Raw genomic sequence first — 24409 nt, forward strand, 5'->3', positions numbered from 1 at the left:
GAAAGCAAGCTTTGCTTGAGCCTCACTGAGTCTCCGTCAGCACTTAAGGTTTTTGAATGCTTGAGCAAGAACTTCAGTATTAGAAATGCAAACTACAACATCTACTTATTATTGGAATTGGTCTGAATATCTCTGGAACAAACCGGTATCATCATCCTCCTTGGCACAGCACCAGTTTCATCCTCATTGAAGCATTTTCAAGAGTTGTATCCACTCTAACCCTGGTGACAACGGAGTTGGTATATTGTTCACCTGTTAAGAGCCTGATTATGGGGCCGTTTAATTTTATTTTAGTTTATGTAAAGAAAATAGCTTAAGAGTTGAGGATGACAAGCCCACGATTTGTCTGTTAATAGATGACATTAATCCCACTGATATCAATATTGTTGAGTATATGTGCTCTGGTGCATCTGTATGAGTGCTAGAAATAGAGTTATTTCAGAAAGTTATTAATAGGGCAGCTTCCCTTTATTGTTCTAAGTCCAGTGAATTCCCAAAATCCCTTAACAAGTGAAAACAGGTTTTTGTTCTGTTTTTAAGATTCACATCAATATGGAGACAGCACAGAAATGGTGAAGATCATTGTTCAAACTGTGCAGAATCAAGATCGGGTGCTAAAGGAGCTATATGCCCATCTCAGGTACAAATGTGAAAGTGTTTTGATTTATAAATAATTGAAAGGTGTAAAATTTCAGTGCTGATAACAGTTTAGCTAATGGTGAATTAATGTATATTGTTTTAGAAGGTTACCATTGAAGTCATGTGTTAATTTTTTTTAAAATAGCAGATGTTATTTCTTGTTTTGCTTCCCACAGATGGTGCCAGGCCTGCTGAGTTCCCGCAGCAATTTGTTTTTATTTGAGGATACAGTTCATATGTTATGTTTTATGACTAGTTCATTTGGGCTAATTTTAAGGAGGACCCAGTTCACCTTAATTAGGGAAGAGCAAGATATTATATTTGCCTTGATTCCTGATTCTTAACCCTAATAAAGTATCAGCTTGAATCAATATTGGATTAGAATAAGGTTAGGCTTGGCTGAAGCAATGTGTGCTCTTTCCCTCCCCACTGGCCAATGTCAATATCAGATCTTCCAATTGAATAATCATAGCTTGATATGTACCTTTAATAGATCCTGGGAATAAAATGAGAGTGACCAAGAAATTGGACATTAATTCATTGCTTTTAAAAACACATTTACAAAATAACCATACCAGATCAAGTGTCTATTGGTCACTTAAATTTTAATGGTATCATGCACCACTTCATTCCGACAACTGACTTGAAAATTGTTTATAATTGAACAAATATTTTTCAACCAGCTCAGTGCTGAACAAGGGCAAAATAATTAAAATATTTAGGTGTACCTCCAGCTTAATAATCATGTCATCCAGCATTTGTTATATTGAAACCTACATCTGCTTCACCTATAGCACGAACTAGATTTAAGTGCAATTTGTTACCGGTTTTCTTCCGTTCCCACCAGTTCCTTTTACAAGTATAACACAATTTGTTCAATGTTGACTGTAGAATGTGTAGTTTTGAAAGTTAGAGCACTGTTTATACTATTTCTAAATTACACTCTGAAAGCCAACCCTCAGCTCATTCAAAAGGAACTTGGATATGCCTCTGAAATGCTGTAACCTACAAGGCTCTCAACCAGATGTTAGAAAGTAGAATTGAAATGGGCAGCTTCTGGCACAGAAAAATTGGTCTACACAGGCACTACAGACATCGGTAGGAAAAGGGATGGGTATTTAAGGCAGAAATTCAGGGACTTAGGGTGAAAGCTTAGTGCTAGAACAAAGGGATAGGTGTATAATGCAGGACAAGAGTTATTGCTGGGGAAAGGCAATTATGATGCGCTTAGGCAAGGTTGAGGATATTTTCTCTGTTTTCTCTGGTTTGTTGCCTGTGCCACGTGCTAGCGAGGCAAGGAATAGGGAGAGGGGGAGTTCAACTCGTGACTACAGGGATGGTGCAGAAGGGAGGGTTTTGGATATCTGGATAATTGGGGTTCATTCTGGGGTAGGTGAGACGTTGAGAAACAGGATGGTCAACACCTGAACCAGAGGGATACAGTAACCTTGAGTGGCGGGGGGGGAATTTGCTCATGCTCTTTGGGAGAGTTTAAACTAATTCAGCAGAGGGATGGGAACCTAAATTGTAGTTCCAGCATCCAGGAGGTTGAGAGTAGTGAGGTCAGAAATGAGGTTTCAAGAGTTCAATGGCAAGCAGGAAGGTGGTTTGAAATGTTTCTACTTCAATGCCAGGAGCATCCGGAATAAGGTGGGTGAGCTTGCAGCATGGGTTGGTACCTGGGAATTTAATGTTGTGACCATTTCGGAGACATGGACAGAGCAGGGACAGGAATGGTTATTGCAGGTTCTGGGATCTCGGTATTTCAGGAAGAACAGAGAAGATGGTAAAAGTCGGGGAGGTGTAGCATTGTTAATCAAGTACATTATTACAGTGGCAGAAAGGATGTTTGAGGACTTGTCTACTGAGGTAGTATAGGCTGAAGTTAGAAACAAGAAAGGAGAGGTCACCCTGTTGGGAGTTTTCTATATGCCTCCAAATGTTCCAGAGATGTAAAGGAAAGGGTAACAAAGATAATTATGGATAGGATTGAGATTATGAGGGTAGTTCTTATGGGGGTCCTCAACTTTCGAAATATTGACTGGAAATACTGTAGCTAGAGTACTTTTAGATTAGTCAGTTTTTGTCCATTGTATGCAGGATGGTTTCCTGACACAGTATGTAGACAGGCCAACAAGGGGCAAGGCCACCTTGGATTTGGGACTGGGTATGAACTGGCCAGGTGTTCGATTTGGATGCTAATAGTGACCACAATTTGGTTATGTTTACTTTAGCGATGGAAAAGGATAGATGTATAATGCAGGGCAAGAGTTATTGCTGGGGGAAAGGCAATTATGATGCAATTAGGTAAGCTTTAGGATGCATAGGATGGGGAAGGAAATTGTAGGGCATGGGCACAATTGAAATGTGGAGTTTATTTCAAGGAACACCTATGACACAGATCCTGCTGCACAACCACCTGATGAAGAAGCAACGCTTCAATAGCTCATGCCTCTAAATAAACCTGTTGGACTATAACCTGGCGTTGTCCACCCTGGTCCAACACCATATCATGAACAACTTCAATTAATATAGTGAAGGTATTATCGCAGTGCGATAAGGAAGGATTAAGGTTTTTACTTTGTTGGTAAAGGAACAGCAATATGTTTCCAAATCAGGATGGTGGGCAATTTGGAGGTGGTGATATCCTGTATGCCACTGTGCTCATCCTTCCAGACATTCGAGGTCAAACTTCTGAGTTGCTGCAATATATCTTGTACATTGTGTAGTCATGGTACACCATTGTTATGGAAGGTGAACGTTTTGGTGGTGGTTGACTCCCTGATTTAGCAGACTGCTTTGTTGTGCAGAACTCCATTGCTGCAGCTCTCCCCTTTATAAGCAGAAGTGGGGAGAGGGTGGACAGTGTTCCACATTGAACTCTGAGTAATGCCTTCTAGGTGGCCAAGAGGCATTGCAAAGTCAGGATTCGAGGTCCTTGCCAGAAAATATCCAGTCTCTGAGCCTCCTCTTGTGGTCACAACATTTATGTGGAAGATCTAGTTTAGTTCCTAGTCATTGCTATTCAACTATGTTGTTCACTGCCTTAACTATATAGAATATACATGTTTTTAAAATGTTTTTTTTATTACATGTAAATTCCTCCACTTCTTGTAAGAGTTTATTTTATGACATTTACTACATGCTATGTAAAATAGTTCAGTTGGATTATTCTCCCTGTCTGAGGGTGACAATATTTGCTAGTTATTTCAACACAAAGGGCTGTAATCCCTTTTGCCAAATAATTGAGAATATTTTATGTTGTCTAAAAACATTCCCTAAAATACCACACCACCATCTAAGAACAGATGATCTGGACTATCCACGGTCACTAACCTGTCATGGAAGCCCTAACATAACCATCAATTTACTTTGATTTGGGTTAATTCATCTTTGACATTGTATGCATTTTACGCTTTATGCCTGATCAGGTTAAATTTTCCTTTGATTTTGGTTCTTTGTTTACTACCAGTACTTTGAAAGTACTTTTATTTCATTGTATTTCTATTTGTTTCCTATGCAACTCAACAATGCATGAATATCAGGGTTCACTGATGAAATGAAAATTATGTCCACTTCACCGATAATATGTGATATTTTGCTTCTGTTTTATAACAAGTACAGTTTGTGATCTGTTACCTTTTCCTACTGTCTAGTTTTAAAAGGGAATGTGGAGGAAGGCTAGTATTGCACACCGTCTAATACCAAGACAAGATGTATATTTAATGGCATCTTTGCTGGAAGTGTTGTAAAGCAAAATGTGACTCAACACCAATCAAATGTAAGAGGTGATGAACAAAAGCTTCGTCAAAGAAGTGGGTTTTACTCTGTCCAAAGGAAGAAAGAGAAGTGAAGTTTAGAGAGTGAATTGCACAACCTAGGCTATTGGCAGCTGAAGGTGTGGCCAAGCAGGGATGCTCAGTGAAGTAACTGCACAGAGGCTGGGTCCAGTCACGAAGTCACCCTTTATTAGTGCACAATACACTGGCTGTGGCCAGCCAGCTCAGAGGCAGTCCTCGCCTGAGGAGATTCTACTCTCCTGGTTAACTTTTTTCTATTTTATGAAACAACACAGTTTACAAAACAATTAATATTAACAGCTGTATACAGTGAAACAACAATTTACAATGGAGAGAAGCGGCAAAGCCAGGCACCAAACCCCACCATTCAACTAGTTTTCAGGGAAATGAGGACAAACCTCAAATCCACTTGCAGTCATCACAAAACAGTAACACATACATATCAGACAGTCCAATTAGATAAAACAAAACAGTGCTTGGAATATAGACACCCAACCCCCCCACCCCCCGAACTAAGTTGCCTCTCTCGCTTGGAGAAGGCATTCGGCTAACATTGAAGTTCTGCTGTTTTTCTCTCTCTCTCTCGCGTGCATGCTGTCTCTCCCCTGCACCCTCCCAGGCCTAGAAATATCAGGTTTGACCTGGTGTGGAGTCTTCTGCCCATCAGCAACCCTGCTGAAGCTATCCCTGTTGCATGTTGGGTGGTCTTATAGTTGACTCAGAGTGGGACAGTTTTGTCTTTATTGACGCTATAGGCTGCTTCCTTAAGCCTACTTTCAACATTGTACTGCTTTTTCTGCATAGACCATTCAACAACTGGTGAGTTGGAAATGTCCTTATGTCCCAAATGCCATTAGACTCTAGAAAATATTCAAACAGCCTGCTGTCAAATGACATCCCCATGTCTCTGACCACAATGCTCACAGCTTCTCAATTGTCATGAGTTTGCTGAACAAACTTTATGCACAGCCCACCACTTTGAATGGGGGTCCACAATGACCCAGGAACATTGGAGCCCGTGACAGGACCCTTTTAGTCGACATGCAACCGAGTCCAGGGTTTACCTGGCCATTTCCATGAGTGTGGGGGTGCTGCTGTTGGCAGTTTTTGTCCTTGTTTGCTTTCTGGGATCTGCTCCACCATGATGTCAGCATTCAACCCTGGCCACCAGCATAGCTTCTTGCTAGCTTCATCACCTTGGAAAACCTGGATGACCCTGGTGAAGTTTGGCCAGTAACCAGCAGCAACCTTTACTTGGGACAATCCCCTTTGCTCCCCACAGTAGTATGATGTTTTCTATAGTGATCTGCTCTCGCTGGGTCCAAAAGGTTTCTATTCTGGTTGCGATGGCCCTTCTATTTTCCCCCATTACTACCAGCTGTTTTAAGTTTTGCTAGGGCAGGATCTTTTTGTGTCCACAGTCAGATATTGTCCGCGGTGACTGAAGGATGTCCAGAAAGTTGAAAACCAAAACCTTCCAGGGTGTATCCATCAGTGGGAGGCAGCTCAAGGCATCCGCATTAGTCACTTGTGCTTGTATACTCTGAGAATAAGGGTCCAATACTGACTTATACCAGAAGCTATGGGTGGAATTGCCTTGTCTTCCTTCAGTAACCCGAGCAGGGATTTGTGATCTATGATTATGACAAATTCCCATCCATAAAAATGGTACTGGTAGAACTTCCTCACACCAAATATGACCAGCAAACCTACCTCTCTATCTGGGCATTTTTGTGTTTCGCTGGATTCAATGATCTATATAATGATTCTATGATCAGCCAAAGTCCAGGAAGCATACTTATCAGACATTTCTCTCCTTTGGGCCACTGGTTAGCCAACACTACCCTGATAGCATACAGGGCGGCATCACATATCAATATACTTTTCACTTCAGATTGTAGTGGGTCAACACCTTAGATGATAATAGCTGCTTTTTCACTTCCCTGAAGGCTGCTCCATGGCTTCGCAACCATTTCCAAGGCTGACCCTATTTTAATAGCAACTGTCGGGGTGTGAAGATGGAGGCTAGGTTACATATGAATTTTCCATAATAATTCATTAACCCACAGAAAGACTTCAGCTCCAGTACACATGTGGGAGCTGGGCTTCTTTGATTGCACTCACTTTTTTCTTCCAATGGGTATAATCCAGTTTTGATTACTCTGTAACCCAAGTAAGTCACTTGAGATGCCTGAAACATGTTTTTCCCACCTAAGGCGTAGGCCTACCTGGGAGAAGTGTTGAAGCACTATGTCCGAGCTCTTCAAGTGCTCTTTATTGGTCTTCCCTATTATTAGTATGTCAACCAGATAAATGGCAACCTGGGGTAGTCCTTGCAAAATGGTCTCCATGATCTGCTGGAAAAGAGTGCAAGCTGATGATACCCCAAATGGCAGTCTTGTATGTTGATATGAACCCTTACAGTTTTAATCGTAGCATACTTCTGGAACTCCTCACCCAGTCGCTTTTGCATGTAGGCGTGGCTCATGTCCAGCTTCATAAAGGACAGCCAACCCCCTCGCCAACTTTGTGTACAAGTCCTCTATACGAGGCATCTGGTATTTATCCAGCTGTGAGAAGCTGATTATTAGTTGCTTAAAATCTCCATAAAGGCGAACAAGCCATCAGGTTTCACCATTGATCCGACTGGTGCTGCCCATTCTGCAAACTACACAGGTTTGATGATTCCTTCGCTCTCCAGCCTTCTGATTTCAGCATCTATTTCTGCCCGCAAGGCAAATGGCACCAGGCAGGTCTTACAAAATCTCAGAATTGCGAACTGGTCAACATGTAAAGTGGCTTTGGCTTTGATAGTCCCAAACCCTTCTTGAAAAACTTCTGGTTCTTTCACCAGGATTTCTCAGAAGCAGCTATTTTCCAATCAAAAATTTTTGAGCCAGTCAAGGTGAACATTTCTCAACCAGTTATGTCCCTCTTAGCTTGGGCCCAAGCCTTTTACTACCATTAATGGCAACTGCACCAACTGCTTCTCAGAGGAGACTGGAACCAAAGTCATACCCTTAATTTATGGCATTTCTCAGTCTGGCTGAGGTCTTAGACAAGTTCAAAGACTGGAATCCCAAGCGAATCTTATTAAAGACCGATTCTGCAATCACAGATACAGCTGTGCCGATATCAACCTCCATGGCAATTAGGTGACCTTTAACCAAACGTTAATTAACATTGATTTAGGTGTCATTAAGCAATTTAATTGTTCCAACCCAAATGTAGGGGAACTTTCCAGGGCGTGCACTCTCCTGGGTCCTGGCCTTTGAGTTTTCCTACTCAAGTCATGCCTTTTAGGACTCCTTTGTCTCAAATCCGTTTACCGGTAGCATCTACAATGGCTTGCCAGTCCAGATCCTGAAGAACTGATTAGCCACTTGGCTGTGGCTCAGCTTTGTTGTGAGGTTCTGCTGTGTGTTGGCCTAGGTCTGTCTGCTCAGGACATGCCCTACGTGAGGCTGTGCAATTGCTTAAACTCATCTGGTGTTCCCCCCACCTCAGTTGGAGAGGTGAGGGTGTCCACTTCCATTAGGGTGCCCTGTAGTTTGAATCCTCCACTTGCCACATTTTCTGATGACAAGGCCAGCTGTAGCGCATGTTTAAAGCCTTGTTGGGTCTCAGTAAATAGGCACTTGTGCATGGTTGCATTATTAATCCCACGTACCAAACGGTCTCGGTATTTCCTTCAGGGTTAACCCAAAATCACCTTCCTCTGCCTATCGTCAAAACCTTGTCAAAAATCCCAATAATTAGTCCCCAGTTTCCTAACAGCCTAATAAAACTGATAGCATCTCAGGGTTAGAGGAGGTTTGGGTTCGTAGTATGCTTTAATCAACTCTGTCCGCTCTTGGAAGGTTCAAGTGTCTGGTGCCTCTGGGAAAGTTAAGCTCCTTATGACCAAAAATGCTGCATGTCCACACACAGTCAGAAGGATTACATGTTGCTTTTCATCTGCCCCAATGACATTTTCCTAGAAGAGATATCACGTTCTGTAGACATATTGGGCCCAGTCATTGACAGCAGGGTCAAATGAGTTGAGCTTCCTAAATAGAGGCATGATGCCAGAAATGCTTACCCCAATTCCAAGATGATAGTTGCAAGCAAATGTTCATTAGGCGTGTCCTGTTTTCTCTCATTGCCACTGAAATAACTGCACAGAGGCTGGTGTCCCATCACCAAGTCACACTTTATTTACTAGTGCACAGTACACTGGCTGTGGCCAGCCAGCTCTGAATCAGTCCCCAACTGAAGGGATACTAACGTTCTCATTATACTTTTTTTCCTGAGGCAATTCTACTCTGCTAGTTTTTTTTTTACCTAAAAAAAAACAGAACCCACAGTAACACTGGCTGTGGCCAGCCAGCTCTGAGTCAGTCACCTAAATTGAGGCGATTCTAATCTTGGTTATTTTGTAAAATAATTTTCCTGAACTCTGGAGATTCTAATCTGCTGGTTGTATATTTTTCTTTTTATTTAACCCCCACACTACTACTAAACAGCAGTCGTGCTTATTTTCCCCAGCACCCATATCTTCCTCTGCCAGTCACCAATGAGTGCATAAAACTTTATTCATATTCCACCACCAGGAAGAAAGGAAACACTCAAGTAGCTAGTGACAAGCATTGCCCTTCTCAACAAAGGGCACTGCTGAGTGTTCAAAAAGGGAAAAGTGGTGGGCAGCGATTAAATCAAAATGGAGTCCGAGGAGGAAATAAAGTATTTCACACCCCACGGTGCCCACCTCTCCCTGTATACCTCGAGGGTATTGACAGACACTGCATGCTTCTTTTCCAGTGACATCCAGGCCCAAATGTCTCTTGGTTATCCAAGATTTTCCTGATCCAATCAAGAACACGGCACAGTGATGGGCGGCACAGTGGTTAGCAATGCTGCCTCACAGCTCCAGAGACCTGGGTTCAATTCCCACCTCAGGCAACTGTCTGTGTGGAGTTTGCACATTCTCCCCGTGTCTGCGTGGGTTTCCTCCGGGTGCTCCGGTTTCCTCCCACAATCCAAAAATGTGCAGGTTAGGTGAATTGGCCATACTAAATTGTCTGGAGTGTTAGGTGAAGGGGTAAATGTCGGGGAAAGGGTCTGGGTGGGTTGTGCTTTGGCGGTGTGGACTTGTTGGGCTGAAGGGCCTGTTTCCACACTGTAAGTAATCTAATCTAAAAGAACGTTGTTAATGAGGTCAACCTGGTCCCAATAACTACACTGTCCTGGCCAGATTTAGAGGAATACAGATCTGAGGTTGAGAGGTGAGAGTAGAGATGGGAGGAGCAAGGCCAAGAATTTTAAAATCACGACATCCAGGAGAAATTATAAATCAGTGAATAACAGATGAAGGGAACTTTGGTGTGAGTCAGGATATGAGCAGCAGAACTTTGAATTTTGTGAAAGGTAAAACATAATTGGTCAGCAAGAGTTTATTGAAGGAATTAACTCTACAGAAAGCAAAAGCAACTGAGGATTTGAGCAGCAGACAAGGCAGGGCAGAGTTAGGTGGTGATAAAATGTTTGTAAAAACAAAACTACATTGTTGGAAGCTCATCTCTGGATTATGATTTGGAGATGCCAGTGTTGGACTGGGGTGTACAAAGTTAAAAATCACACAACACTAGGTTATAGTCCAACAGGTTTAATTGGAAGCAAAGCTAGTGCTTCCAATTAAACCTGTTGGACGATAACCTGGTGTTGTGTGATTTTTATCTCTGGATTAAGTCGTAAATGAAGGTTGTACACAGTCTGGCTCAGGTGGTTGCTGAGGACAGCAATGTGTTGGATGCAAGGAAACAGTGTTTATCCAAAGGACTAAAGACAGTGATTTTGATTTTCCCAATTTTTACAGTCCCAACAATGTAAAAAGTACTAGAATATACCCTTGTTGAATATTGTTCACTCTGACAAACCAAGTTTTTACACTATTGTCAAACTAAATGTATTGAGTTTTTATAGTATGTCTTGATATTAATCCGCATCTCCTTTTGTAAGTAATACAATATTACTAAACTGTCATAATAGCTCTTTCTTTAACCATTGTCTATTTTTGTATTTTGCAGTAAACTTCTGGCCTGCAAGCAGAAAATCATTGATCTTTTTCCCAACATTGAACAAGCGCTTGACAACATTAGAGAAAATGAAAAAATGTTGTTGCGCTCGCAAGAAAAGAGGCAGAAAGAAATATGGTATTTGTTAAAAATTGCTTGTGTAAGTACTCTTCTCCCATATCTAGGGGTGTTATGAGTTTTTTTTAAAAATCTCTCAATAAGATCAGTTTTAGTAGAAAACCATCAGTTATCAACTCAGCCACCCTAAATTTGAGTGGAATGGGTCTGCTTTCAATTTTTCGTTGAATACTATCGCTCCATAGAAAGTCTTTAAATAATGCATGTTTATATTTTGAATCTTTTTGTCTTATTTAATCAGTGTCATAATAATTTTTTGATTTTTCTCCAAGACTACTTCTCTTGTGGTAGTAGAACTAGCATGTCACTACTTAAAAATAAGAGGGTTGACAATTTAAGTTAGAGCTGAGAAGAAATATTTTCTGGGTGTCTGCTTCCACTATCATTTAAGAAAGTTGGTCTTTGACAATTTTTAAAGCAGACGTAGATTGATTCTTGATTCGGTAAATGCTGACAATATATTGGGGGACAAGTGCAAATGTGGTATTAAGGTTACAATCAGATCAGCCATGAACTTAATGGTCAAGAAGGTTTGAGAGGCTAAATGGCCTATTCATCCTTTTACCTGATATGTTCATCTAAGTTATACTGTGCTGACATCTCTGGGAGGTGAATGAGTAACTTGAATCCTTGCATCTGCAGCAGAAAGTGAGGATGCAGATAGTGGAGATCGGAGTCGACAAGTATGGCGCTGGAAAAGCACAGCAGGTCGGGCCGCGTCCGAGGAACAGGGAAGTCAACATTTTGGGCATAAGCCCTTCAGGCCTTCCTGATGAAGGGCTTATGCCCGAAACATCGAATCTCCTGCTCCTTGGATGCTGCCTGACCAGCTATGCTTTTCAGTGCCACACTTTTTGACGACTCACTCCTGCAAGAAAGCTTTGGAGAGGATGTCAACTTCTCTTCTGAACATTCTGCACCTTGTACCATGTGCCTCGTTCATGTTGCATTCTTCATGAGTTTGGTTAAAAAGCTTAACCTTTCAGTGTAGCTGGAGTACATTTATGTTGATCAACATTCACTCACATAACCTTTTGCAACCAAGCATCATCATAAAGAATTAAAATCGTTGGTACTGCTGATCATTCTTACAAATCAAAGTACATAGATGGGAAATTTGCTCTGTCCTCTATATAACAAAAAGATTCATTTGTTCTTGCATTTTTTAAGATCCTATTGTTTGGAGGTAATCTCCCTACCCATTATTCTGAGATACATGCAGAATCTGAAGTGATGTCAAACTTGGCCCCATCATTTGAACTGACTGATGACATGTTGTTGGAACTCCTTATGAGTGGCTTTGACATCAGCCTGTGAAATACATCTGATTGAGTCAAGGATAGACCATATGAAATAGTAAAGATGTAAGCTGTTCAGCATCTTGAGCTGCTCCACCGTTGAATACGATCATGCTTGATCCGACGTTTCTCGAGTCCACTTTGCTGCATTTTCCCCAGCACCCTTGATTCCCCTACTGATCAAGAATCTATCCATTTCAGCCTTAAATATACACAAGGCCTCTGCCCCCATGGCTCTCTGTGGCAAGGAGTTTCAACCCACTGGGAGAAGGGATTTCTTCTCATCTTAGCCTTAAATTGCCTCCTCTTAATTCTGACACGAGACTGGTCCAAGTACCTCCGATAAAGGGAAGCATCCTCTCAGTATTTACCCTGTTAAGTTCCTTAAGAATCCTATGTTAGATAGATGCATCTTCACTCCTTGGTGCATCCTCATGCTGGCCCAGCCAATATTGGGAAATTTTTTGTGGAGGAGAGTTTTGATGAAAACAGGTATTTCATGGTGTCGTACTTAAAAGCCAGCTTTAATTAGCTTTTTGTACTGGGAAATGCTGCAACTTGTGCTTGGAACTGGAATAGTATCTGAATTGTTATTATTGCTGAAAGAAACCATTCATCCCTTTGTGTCTGGACCAGTTGGCTGCGATTTGACTTTGTGAGAAACTCCTGTCTTTTCCCTGTACCCCTGCACATTATTTCTATTTAAGTAATTATCCCATGCCATCTTGAATGTCTGAATTGAACTTCCTTTGCCACACTTCCAGAAAGTCCATTTGCAAACCCAACCCACTTGCTGTGTAAAAATGTTCTTTATCACCTCGTATTTGCTTTTAGATTAGATTACTTACAGTGTGGAAACAGGCCCTCCGGCCCAACAAGTCCACACCGGCCCGCCGAAGCGTAACCCACCCATACCCCTACATCTACATTTACCCCTTACCTAACACTACGGGCAATTTAGCATGGCCAATTCACCTGACCTGCACATCTTTGGACTGTGGGAGGAAACCGGAGCACCCGGAGGAAACCCATGCAGACACGGGGAGAACGTGCAAACTCCACACAGTCAGTCTCTTACAAACACTTTAAAAACTGTGCCCTGTGGTTCTTCATTCTTTTATGACTGGGAACAATTTTTTCCCCCATACATTGTGTCCAAGTTCCTCATGAATTTAGAAACCCTTTGGTCGGGTCTCCAAGGATGACATGATTCATCCCTGGAACCATTCTTGTTAAACCCTCTTCTGCACTCTCTCCAATGCATTTCCAACCTTCCAACAGTGTGGCACTTAGAACTGTACACAATACTCCAGCTAAATTCTAACCAGTGCTTTCGATAAGCTCAGCGTAACCTACCTGTTCTGTATTCTATATCCCCACTAATAAAGCTTAGAATGTTATTTTTTTTAAAAAAAAGACGCCTGTCTCTCCCTTTGTACCCTGCCACCTTTTATGACCTATGCATGTCTCCACACTGTCTGTATGCTCCCGTACATCTTTAGAATATTACCATTTTAATTTATACCATCTCTCCACATGCTTTGTACCAAAGTATTTCATCCCTCATTTTCTGCATTGAATTTTGTGCACGCACTCCACCAACACGTTCATGCCTTTTTCAAGTTCTGCAATATTCTCCTCACAGTTACAAGTCTTGCATTTATTTTGTCTAATGACTTTGAAATTGTCCGCTGCACACAGATCTAGATCAATTATACATGCTTTCCTCCAGCCTGGAAAATACCTATTAACTGTGTTTCGTACTGCTCAGGCAACTTCACATTTTTTGTTGCTCCTGTCCCTTTTGTTCCATAACCCCTAACTTTTCTCACAGGAAGAGTTTAAACCAGCAGCCATACATGCTGAATGACAATGTGCTTAAATGCTGCCTTTTTTTTCTTTTTGTAAGGCAAAGAATATGTTTAATACCATGCATAGAGTTTGAGCAAATCTTTTCGTATCTGCATTCATTTCAGAGCACAGCTCGAGGCCCTGAAAGTGCAAGCCCGTTGTCTTCTGGTTCACCCCATGGTTTAGGATGGACACAACAAGGGCAGAATTCTATGCCACAAAATGCTTTACCTAACCCTTTGTCTTCAATACCTGTAATGAAAAACAGGTAAGAACGATCTGGAATTTTACCAGCTTTTATTTTGTCTTTTATTTACACTTGAATTTTCAGTGTACATTTTAGCTAAGTACATTTCGTCAATATACTTTGAAGAATTGACTAAAGCTTTTAGAGAAAGCAGTTCAAATGTGGAAATAATTGAGAGATTTTGAAACCTGTGAAGATCGCTACTTTTTATGTTCTGCACTTTTTTATTATTTGAGTATTTCAAACTTGCTCTTAGATTTAGATTTTGATTATCTCAGAAATGGTTTCAAATATGTGAGTCCTACCATGTAAGAAGATAAAAACTAATAAATGTGATACTACTCATGTACCTTTTATAAAGATAAATTTGATTACCAAAACAGATATCTGTTAGGCTACCAGTCTTTAAGTTCAACTAAGCCTAATTGTCAAACACAAAACAATCCACATAATAAACTAATTTGTTTATCTATCTTTATGACTTATAGTGAATCTTCAATGTCCGTAATTGAAGAGAATCAACATTTCTGCAGCCAGTTGCACAATTTGATGCGGGAAACTCTATTAGAACAGAATAATAGTATATCGGTAAGTACTGTTTAAAATGGGCTGAAGTTTCCAAGGAATAGCTCTCTTATTCATGGAGGGTGGGAAGTCAGGGGTTTCGGCATGTTGGGAGGAATGTTAGGGGTCAGTGGTGAATCAGGATGGTCAGTCTTTTTTAGTTACCCTAGAGTTACACTAACTTCTAATCACAGAAGGTTGGTTTGCAGGTGTAACAGGTAATTAGGAAGGCAAATGGAATGTTGTCCTTCATTGCTAAAAGGATTGAGTTTAAAAGTAGGGAGGTAATGTTACAGATGTATGGAGTGCTGGTGAGGCCACACTTGGAGTACCGCATGCAGTTTTGGTGTCCTTGCTTGATAAAACATGTACTGGCATTGGAGGGGGTGCAGAGGAGGTTCGCTACGTTGATTCCAGAGTTGAGGAGGTTGGCATATTAGGAGAGACTGAGTAGATTGTGATTGTACACACTATTCACAAGGATGACCCCTGGAATGGTAGGCCTAACATACGATGAACTGCTGAGGATCCTGGGATTATATTCATGAGAGTTTAGAAGATTGAGGGGAGATCTGATAGAAACTTACAAGATAATGCATGGCTTCGAAATGGTGGATGCTGGGAATTTGTTTCCATTAGGCGGGGAGACGAGGACCCATGGGGACAGCCTTAGAATTAGAGCAGGTCAATTAAGAATGGAAACGAGGAGACATTTCTTCAGCTAGAGTGTGGTGGGCCTGTAGAATTCATTGCCACTGAGCGCAGTGGAGGCCAGGACATTAAATGTCATCAAGGCAGAGATTGATAAATTCTTGATCTCGCAAGGAATTTAGGGCTACAGAGAGAGTGCGGGTAAGTGGAGTTGAAATGCCTATCATCCATGATTGAATGGCGGGGTGGACTCGATGGGCCGAATGGCCTTGCTTCCACTCCTATGTGTTATGGTCTTATATTCATTGGAATTTAGGAGAATGAAGGGAGAACCTTATAGAAACATTTTAAATTATGAAGGGAATAGTTAAGATAGAAGGAGAGAGAATGTTTCCACGAGCAGGTGAGACGAGGACAAGAGGGCATAGCCTCAAAATTAGGGGAGAGCACATTTAGAACCAAATTGAGAAGGAACTTCTCCACCCAGAGTGTTGTGAATCTATGGAATTCCCTGCCCAGTGAAATAGCCTCAACTATTAGCTTTAAATGTTTTGAAAGCTAAGATAATTTTTTGAACAGCAAAAGAATTAAGGGTTATGATGAGAGGGTGTGTCAATGGAGATGAGGCCATGAAAAGATCAGCCATGATTTTATTGAATGACAGAGCAGGCTCAAAGGGTCAGGTGGCCCACTCCTGCTTCTAGTTCTTATGTTCTCTAATATCTCCTGTGTATGTCTAAACTCTCAAGTTTCTGCCTCTATGTCTATATTGGGAATTCTGTCAGAGCATTTTGGTGCAAGCTCATTGCCCAATGTAAATTTCAATTTCAATTTCCTGAAGAAATCCCATATAATCCATGCATCTGGACTTCAAAGGGATCCCATAGTGTATATGTAAGCGTGCAGCTGGTGTCTGACTGTATTGAGACCAGAAGCTCTGGACCAATGTATTTTGGCTTTAGATTGCTCTTCAGAATGTTGATGCTGCCTTAAAATACAATGTAGCTGTTGTGTAGTTTTTTTTCCATGATACTGCACTGGAACAGACCAGACCCCCTCAATTTATTTTCAGAAGGTAACCTAAACTCTCACCTTTTCTTACTTTAAAGTGTTGTTTTCCAGATGCAATTCAACTGGTCAAACTATTGTGTTAAGCAAAGCACCGTTTATTCAAACACTGTAGTTAAAATATGACAGAAGAAAGAAGAACTTAAAATAACAAGTCTATTGGAAAACTGAACAGTATAATAGATACAGTAACTATTAATTAACCATTCCAGCATAATAACATCCTAGGAACACATTCCTGGGGAAAAGGCAAATTCAGAAATCTGCTTTTCTCATGTGCAATGCCTGCAGTAGAAAGAGAAACCCCAACTCCTAAGTCCAACCAAGAGAGTGGGGTGAAAATAGCTTCTACTTCGTCAAGTTGCCAGCAATTCTGATCTGAATCTCAAAGCTAAAAAAAAATCGAGAAATCCTGTCTGAGAGCTGGCCACATTGATCCAGGCTGCTTCTATTGTTTCCAACTTTGAAAAAAAAAATCCGAAGGCCTCCTAAGCTGTTTACTTTACCACAGACTGCTTGGTGCCTCTTGTTCAGTCTCTCTCTTACAATAAACCAAGACAAAATACACCTCTTGAAGCCACAGCATCGTCACAGTATGTTATATGATTTATGCACAGGAGCCATAATAATATGCACCTGATTTTATTTGTAACCCCGAATAAAGTCATAGAGATGTACAGCATGGAAACAGACCCTTTGATCCAAGCCGACCAGGTACTCCAACCCAATCTTGTCCCACCTGTCAGCTCCAGGCCCATATCCCTCCAAACCCTTCCTATTCATTTACCCATCCAAATACCTCTTAAATGTTGCAATTGTACCAGCCTTCATCACTTCCTCTGGCAGCTCACTCCATACCCGTACTACATTCTGTGTGAAAAAGTTGCCCCTTAGGTCTCTTTAATATCTTTCCCCTCTCAACCTAAATCTATGCCCTCTAGTTCTGGACTCCCCCACCCCAGGGAAAAGACTTTGCCTATTTACCCTATCCATGCCCCTCATAATTTTGTAAATCTCTATAAGGTCACCCCTCAGCCTCTGACACTCCAGGGAAAACAGTCCCTGCCTGTTCAGCCTCTCCCTATAGCTCAAATCCTCCAACCCTGGCAACATCCTTGTAAATCTTTTCGGAACCCTTTCATGTTTCACAACATCTTTCCGATAGGAAGGAAACCAGAATTGCACGCAATATTCCAACAGTGGCCTAACCAATGTCCTGTACAGCTGCAAGATGACCTCCCAACTCCTGAACTCAATACTCTGACCAATAAAGGAAAGCATACCGAACACCACCTTCACTATCCTATCTACCCGTGACTCCACTTTCAAGGAGCTATGAACCTGCACTCCAAGGTCTCTTTGTTCAGCAACACTCCCTAGGACCTTACCATTAAGTGAATAAGTCCTGCTAAGATTTGCTTTCCCAAAATGCAGTATCTCACATTTATCTAAATTAAACTTCATCTGCCACTTCTCGGCCCATTGGCCCATCTGATCAAGATCCCATTGAAATCTGAGGTAACCTTCTTCGCTGTACACTACACCTCCAATTTTGGTGTCATCCGCAAACTTACTAACTATACCTCTTATGCTCACATACAAATCATTTATGGAAATGACAAAAAGTAGAGGGCCCAGCACCGATCCTTGTGGCACTCCACTGGTCTCAGGCCTCCAGTCTGAAAAACAACCCTCCACCGCCACCAGTCTTCTACCTTTGAGCCAGTTCTGTCTCCAAATGGCGAGTTCTCCCTGTATTCTGAGAGATCTAACCTTGCTCACCAGTCTCCCATGGGGAACCTTGTCGAATGCCTTCCTGAAGTCCATATACATCACATCCACTACTCTGCCCTCCTCAATCCTCCTTGTTACCTCATCAAAATACTCAATCAAGTTTGTGAGACATGATTTCCCATGCATAAGGCCATGTTGACTATCCCTAATCAGCCCTTGCCTTTCCAAATACATGCACATCCTGTCCCTCAGGATTCCCTCCAACAACTTGCCCACCACCGACATCAGACTCACTGGTCTATGGTTCCCTGGCTTGTCCTTACCACCCTTCTTAAACAGTGGCACCATGTTAGCCAACTCCAGTCTTCCGGCACCTCACCTGTGACTATTGATGATACAAATATATCGGTAAGAGGCCCAGCAATCACTTCCCTAACTTGCCACAGAGTTCTCGGGTACACCTGATCAGGTTCTGGGGATTTATCACTTATGTCTTTCAAGACATCCAGCACTTCCTCCTCTGTAATATGGACATTTTTCAACATGTCACCATCTATTACCCTAATTCTGTATCTTCCATGTCCTTTTCCACAGTAAATACTGATGCAAAATACTCGTTTAGTATCCCCCCATCTCCTGCAGCTCCACACAAAGGGTTACCTTACTGATCTTTGAGGGGCCCTATTCTTTCCCTTTTGTCCTTAATGTATTTGTAAAAATCCTTTGGATTCTCCTTAACTTTATTTGCCAAAGCTATCTCATGTTCCCTTTTTTGTCCTCCTGATTTCCCTCTTAAGTATACTCCAACTGCCTTTTTAATCCTCCAAGGATTCATTCATCTATCCTGTCTTTACCTGACATATGCTTCCTTCTTTTTCTGAACTAAACCCTCAATTTCTTTAGTCATCCAGCATCCCTCTACCTACTAGCCTTTCCTTTCATCCTAACAGGAATATACTTTCTCTGGATTCTCGTTATCTCATTTCTGAAGGCTTCCCAGTTTCCAGACCTTTTTTTTGCCTACGAACATCTGCGCCCAATCAGCTTTTGAACGTTCTTGCCTAATACCGTCAAAATTGGCCTTCCTCCAATTTAGAACTTTAACTTTTAGATCTGGTCTATCCTTTTCCATCACTAGTTTAAAATGAATAGAATTATGGTCGCTGGCCCCAAAGTGCTCCCCCCTGACACCTCAGTCACCTGCCCTGTCTTATTTCCCAAGAGTAGGTCAAGTTTTGCACCTTCTCTAGTAGGTACATCCACATACTGAATCAGAAAATGTTCTTGTACACACTTAACAAATTCCTCTCCATCTAAACCCTTAGCACTCTGGCAGTCCCAGTCTGTTTGGAAAGTTAAAATCCCCTATGCTGTGAATATTTTTAATAAAGATATGTATCTTGAAATTCGTGAAATTATTTTGTGTAAAGTGTTCAGCAAAGAACACTTCAACCTGTATTTTTTTGTTTGTATGCACAAGCAGTTTGATATCTTGTAACATCTTGAACTCTTAATCTGAGTTTATCAGTACTCAATAATAAGTGTAGACTTTAACAATCTAAGATCAGGACTTCTGTGCTTGTTTGTGTAGAGTGGATGAAAAAATGATTTGCAATTGCAGTAGCCAGTAGTCAACATCTGTCTACTCTTTTTTTTCAGTCTCTTGATTGGAGCTGGCTTGAAGAAATGATATCTGACAGACTCTGAAATACATATTTTGGCATGGCAGTTGATTTCTTGAGCCCCGAACACCAGAACACTTTGAATCAGTGTTCATTTGCTGTTGTGCACACTATAAAGTAAAATCCTATTTCTGGACCCTGGAAACACAATCCTCTTGTGCTTCATGTCTCTTGAGACTTTAACTGCATTTAAAGAAAGTATCGCACCTGAACATGATTCTGCTTGTTGCATTTACCATTATCCATTTTTATGCTACAGTTAAGGTGACATTTTAGGTAAGATCCTGTTAGATATTTAATAAAAACAGAAATTCAGGAATATGTAAGTCTGTCCGCAGTTGGAAAGATCAAAAGGTGCTTTTACAATTTGAGCAGTCATTGAAATTGAAGGGCCTAGAACTTAACTACTACACTTTTATGAATCAGTTGCTATGGGACCTGTTGTGTCTCCCCAGGATTTATGGGATTGTTTTATTTTGCTTGTTTACTTACATCTATTTATTTAGAAGAGGTAAGAGTAAAAAATGTTGTCCAAATTTTTCTCTTTATTACGTATGGAAAAGGAAATAATTCCAGAATAATTGGTTGAACATTTTGATTATTTTAACAGATCCATATTGCATATTATCTACATGCAGACCTTTCTGGCATCCATGTAGCTATATCCAAATGAACTTCAGCTGCCTTTTATACGATTCAGAGAGTGCCCCCCGTACCTTGAGGTAGCTCAGGAGGCCATGACTTGAGTAGTTAAAGATTCTTGGAGCCTCTGAGAGTTGATGGCTCTCGGCTCTCAGTGACAGCAGAGTTTTGTGGTGTCCTCGATTCTTCGCATGTCTGAAGTTATGCATCCTGCATGATGGCATTCCCACCTGGTGACATAGACACTACAATCGACCCTGGAGTAAGAACCAACTGCAGATTTCAAAATTAATTTTCTCTTGACATCAAATTAAATTCTCCTGGCTGTTACTTAATTCAGTCAAAATACAGCCTTCAGGTTTTCCTGTTGTTTCAGTTTCAGTGTTTAAAAAGCAACTACAGGTCGTCTTGAATTTCACTGTTTAGAAGCTCCGTTAATTTTAAGGAACTGCATTTCACAACAAAATACTGCAATGTTTGAAACATGGCATATGGTTGCCTGAAAACAGCTATGTGTTTGTAGAAACCAATTTTAAAATCTGATGCATGTCTGTAATATTTCACTGACTGCCACTTAGAAAAGATTCTAAGCAACTATTATGTCCAATAATATATTGTCACAATCTCTGATTTTTCTAGATGAAGCATTATGATATGTAACTGAAATAACTCCATGAAGGCTGGTCACTAAGTCACCCTTTATTTACACATGCGTAGTATGTGACACTGATCCAGCTAGCTCCGAGAGTAAACAGAACCCCTGACACTCCTGTTTATATCTGTCAGCCAGAACTCCCTGACAGGTGGTGTTAACCTGGTCCAATCAGGGAACTCGTTTTCTGTAAGGTCCACCTGACTGACCTTATTCCAATCACTACAATAAATGAGTGAAAATATAGTTTCTACTCATAGATCTTAAGACTAAGTATGCCAATAAAAATGGCATTTGTTTATGGTTTTTAAAAATTGGATAACATGCCTACCTGGTAAATTTGAAACTTATTTTTTGATCCAAACTGGTTGTCTTAACCCAATTCTAATTTTAGCTTTTAATATTTTGAAGAGTGGGTACAATGTTTTTAAGTTGTCTTCAATGTATGGTGACAGAGAGCCACCAATTGAAAGTTTAACAAATATTTTGTTTGTTTCATGATTATAACCAAAAATGGTAGGGAAAAATATTACCAATTGCTTAGCTTGGTGGGCATTGTGGAAATGAGAACTGAAAAATAGAACTGAAAATAAGGAAACCTTAAAATTAAATATTTAGAGAATATGTAAATCTGCCTCACTGCATGAATTTTCTTTCTTTCTTTCTTTTCAGATTTAGAAAACTATTTGAATAATGCTTTCTTTACTGTTAAGTAACTCATGCAGTTTTCCAGTAATGTGACTGGAAAATTGGAGGCTCGTCTATCTGATTTGAGTGTTAAAATTCACTTTTTTTTTTGTCTGAGGAAAAAACTGTTCTCAATGGTTGATTTAATTCCCCGGAAAGTTTACATTGTTGAATTTATTTTGTCCACTCTGAAATTGCTAAAATAGAGAATACAGATATTACTGGATCATTGTTTTTACATTTCTGATTTTTAAAAATCTCTTTGAATGAATAGATCTAAGTTCCTCCTAATATCTTGGAATTTGATTAACTGTTTCTTGCAGTATAATTGCTTCTGGGCAAAACTTAGATCCTACTTAAGGTTAATTTATGCAAATTGATCTAAGGATTAAAAGAAAAATGCATAGACTTATATAAAGGATGGAACTCTTTTGAAATACTATTTTCCATAGCTGCTTTCCTTGACTTTGTGGACCAAGCATAATTTTTTTGACTAAAGGTGTAAAGAATAGCTTCAGCAGTTCTCTGATGTTATTTCAAAACTGGTTGATGACCAAATTTGGCTGCAAAGGGATTGCTGACCCTTTTTGGCCCTTGAAAATGAATCTGGCTTTCACAGTCTAACTGAAATTAGCAGCTTGATTTTTGAAATTTTGGAACTTGCACCTATGTATTTGATTCACAGCACTGACCCTTCAACATACATCATAAACCTGAGCTGGCTCTAACTAACCCTGAACCCTTTAATCAATTTTAAGTGACCTGTTTAGTCAACGATTATGTTAAAACTTCTAAAATACTTTTATGACCAACTGTGAAATGGCTTCTTGCACTGTAACAGTTCACGTATTTTTGTTCTTAATTGACAAATAAAAATTGAGATTATAACTGACACAGCAAGAGATGGAAATATCTCTGGTTGTGATTTTGGAGAAGTAGTAATTTGCTTTGTAGGAATTACTGATCATTGAAAATTTCTCTCTTTTTCAAGTCAAATAAGTGGAGAACATCTGCATGCCCAAAATATTTTATGTTCTCTTGCAAAATAACGGTGCCTACCTTGAGTCAATTATAATTGCCCAGCATGGCATAATTATCTGTCCCTTTTGATTTTTGATGTTAGTTTGGTATAAATGGGAAATTACTGCTTATGTCATCTTTTGCATATTTCCACCATAGTGCTGGTTGAGACTGAAACAGTTATGAAATTCAAGTTTTGACTTTATACAAAAATGTTCATTACAACCCCTCACAAATTGATTTGCTTTTCTGATTTCTTAGTACCTGTGACTATAATGGTTCATTTCATTTTGTAAAGCAGTCACATTCATGTGTACATGTCTACAATGATTGAGTGGAAAAAAAACTTCTTACTGAGGCATAGACCACCCTAAACATCCTATATGAACCAAGATTGCACAGAGATACTACAATAAATACTGGGATGAATTGGAAATACATTTTTACACTTACCTAGATTTTATGTAGTAAACATACAAAATCAGTAGAGGGTTCATGAGAAAACAACAAGTCTTTCGTATAACCAACAGTTCTGCTGTCAGTCATGTATTGTACATTTTCCAGTTATAATCCTATGACAGCATTGGTTGCACTTTTAAAATGTAATATTATTTGAATTTTGTTTGTTATATAAATTTCTATCACAGAATATTGTCAGCAATATGTTAGAAAATGGGTTTATATCCACCACCTTTTTATTGATGATGAAAGTGTTGATTTGTGTACTTTATATATATATTTTTTGCTATATATTAGGTCACACAGAGGCATGTTTTTCTTATTCTGTCGGCTATTGTGTGATTGCATTCATTTTTCATTCATGCTAAAGCATCTATTTTAAATTAAATTAATCATAAAATTCTATTCTGTTTTTGATGTAATCACATTCAAATTTCTGCAGTAATTGAATATAAGGAATAGACATGAATATCTACAGATAAAATGCAGAAAAAAATAAAACTCAACTTAAATTTAAGTTCCTGTACATAATTGTTCATGGTAAATGTTATTTTTTTAGCTTTGGTTTCAAACTTTAATTTGTATTTATACAGCTCTGAAGTAGCAAAAATGCATTTTTTGTCAGTTTTGTTTTGACAGTTTAGGCTTATTGTATTCTGTAAAATGATCTTCATGTTTTGAACTGTGAAATGCAAATGGTTCTCAGATCCACTACTATGGAGTTATTTTGTTGCAAGCAAACTGACATTAAAGAATAAATCAACAGACTTAAATATTTGTTTTCATTTGGATTAGTTTTGTTCCCCCTCTTCTTGGAGAACAATTTACTGTATTTATGTAAAATCATTACCATTGTAAAACAATTTAAGATGCTTCTCAGGACCATTATGGAACCAAATTTAACACAAAGCCAAATAGAGATATTGGAGCAGGCCATAGAAGTAGATTTTAATGAGCAGCTTGAAGGGGAAAAGATGGATGAAGACATTTGGAGAAGGAATTGCTGAGATTTCGGCTATTGACAAGTGAAAGTATGGATGCAATGATAAACTGATAAATAGGGGATGCTCAGGAAGCTAGAATTTGGAAGAGCACAGGGATGTCTGGTTCTTGGACTTGCAGCAATTTCAGAAATGAGGAATGGTGATGTTTTTGAGTCATCAGAAAACCTGACTGATTTTCAAGTCATTGGCTTTTAGTTAAGCAACGCAATCTAGTTTAGCA

The 24409-nt window shown here is 39.9% G+C and overlaps 1 protein-coding gene across 9 annotated transcripts in view; it reads left to right on the top strand.

Annotated features, from left to right (window-relative positions):
• Positions 1–23958, top strand: part of LOC140484679 (inhibitor of nuclear factor kappa-B kinase subunit alpha-like) — a 165475-nt gene extending 141517 nt beyond the window's left edge. For all 9 annotated transcript variants that reach the window (XM_072583279.1, XM_072583283.1, XM_072583284.1 and 6 more), the window contains 5 exons: positions 541–640; positions 10505–10652; positions 13905–14047; positions 14515–14614; positions 19703–23958. In XM_072583279.1, coding sequence (XP_072439380.1) covers positions 541–640; positions 10505–10652; positions 13905–14047; positions 14515–14614; positions 19703–19750 — 539 coding nt within the window. In that variant the 3' untranslated portion in view covers positions 19751–23958. The remainder of the gene's footprint in view (positions 1–540; positions 641–10504; positions 10653–13904; positions 14048–14514; positions 14615–19702) is intronic.
• The last annotated feature ends 451 nt before the right edge of the window (positions 23959–24409 follow it).

Source organism: Chiloscyllium punctatum, chromosome 13, assembly GCF_047496795.1.
Source record: "Chiloscyllium punctatum isolate Juve2018m chromosome 13, sChiPun1.3, whole genome shotgun sequence".
Classification (NCBI taxonomy): Eukaryota; Metazoa; Chordata; class Chondrichthyes; order Orectolobiformes; family Hemiscylliidae; genus Chiloscyllium; species Chiloscyllium punctatum.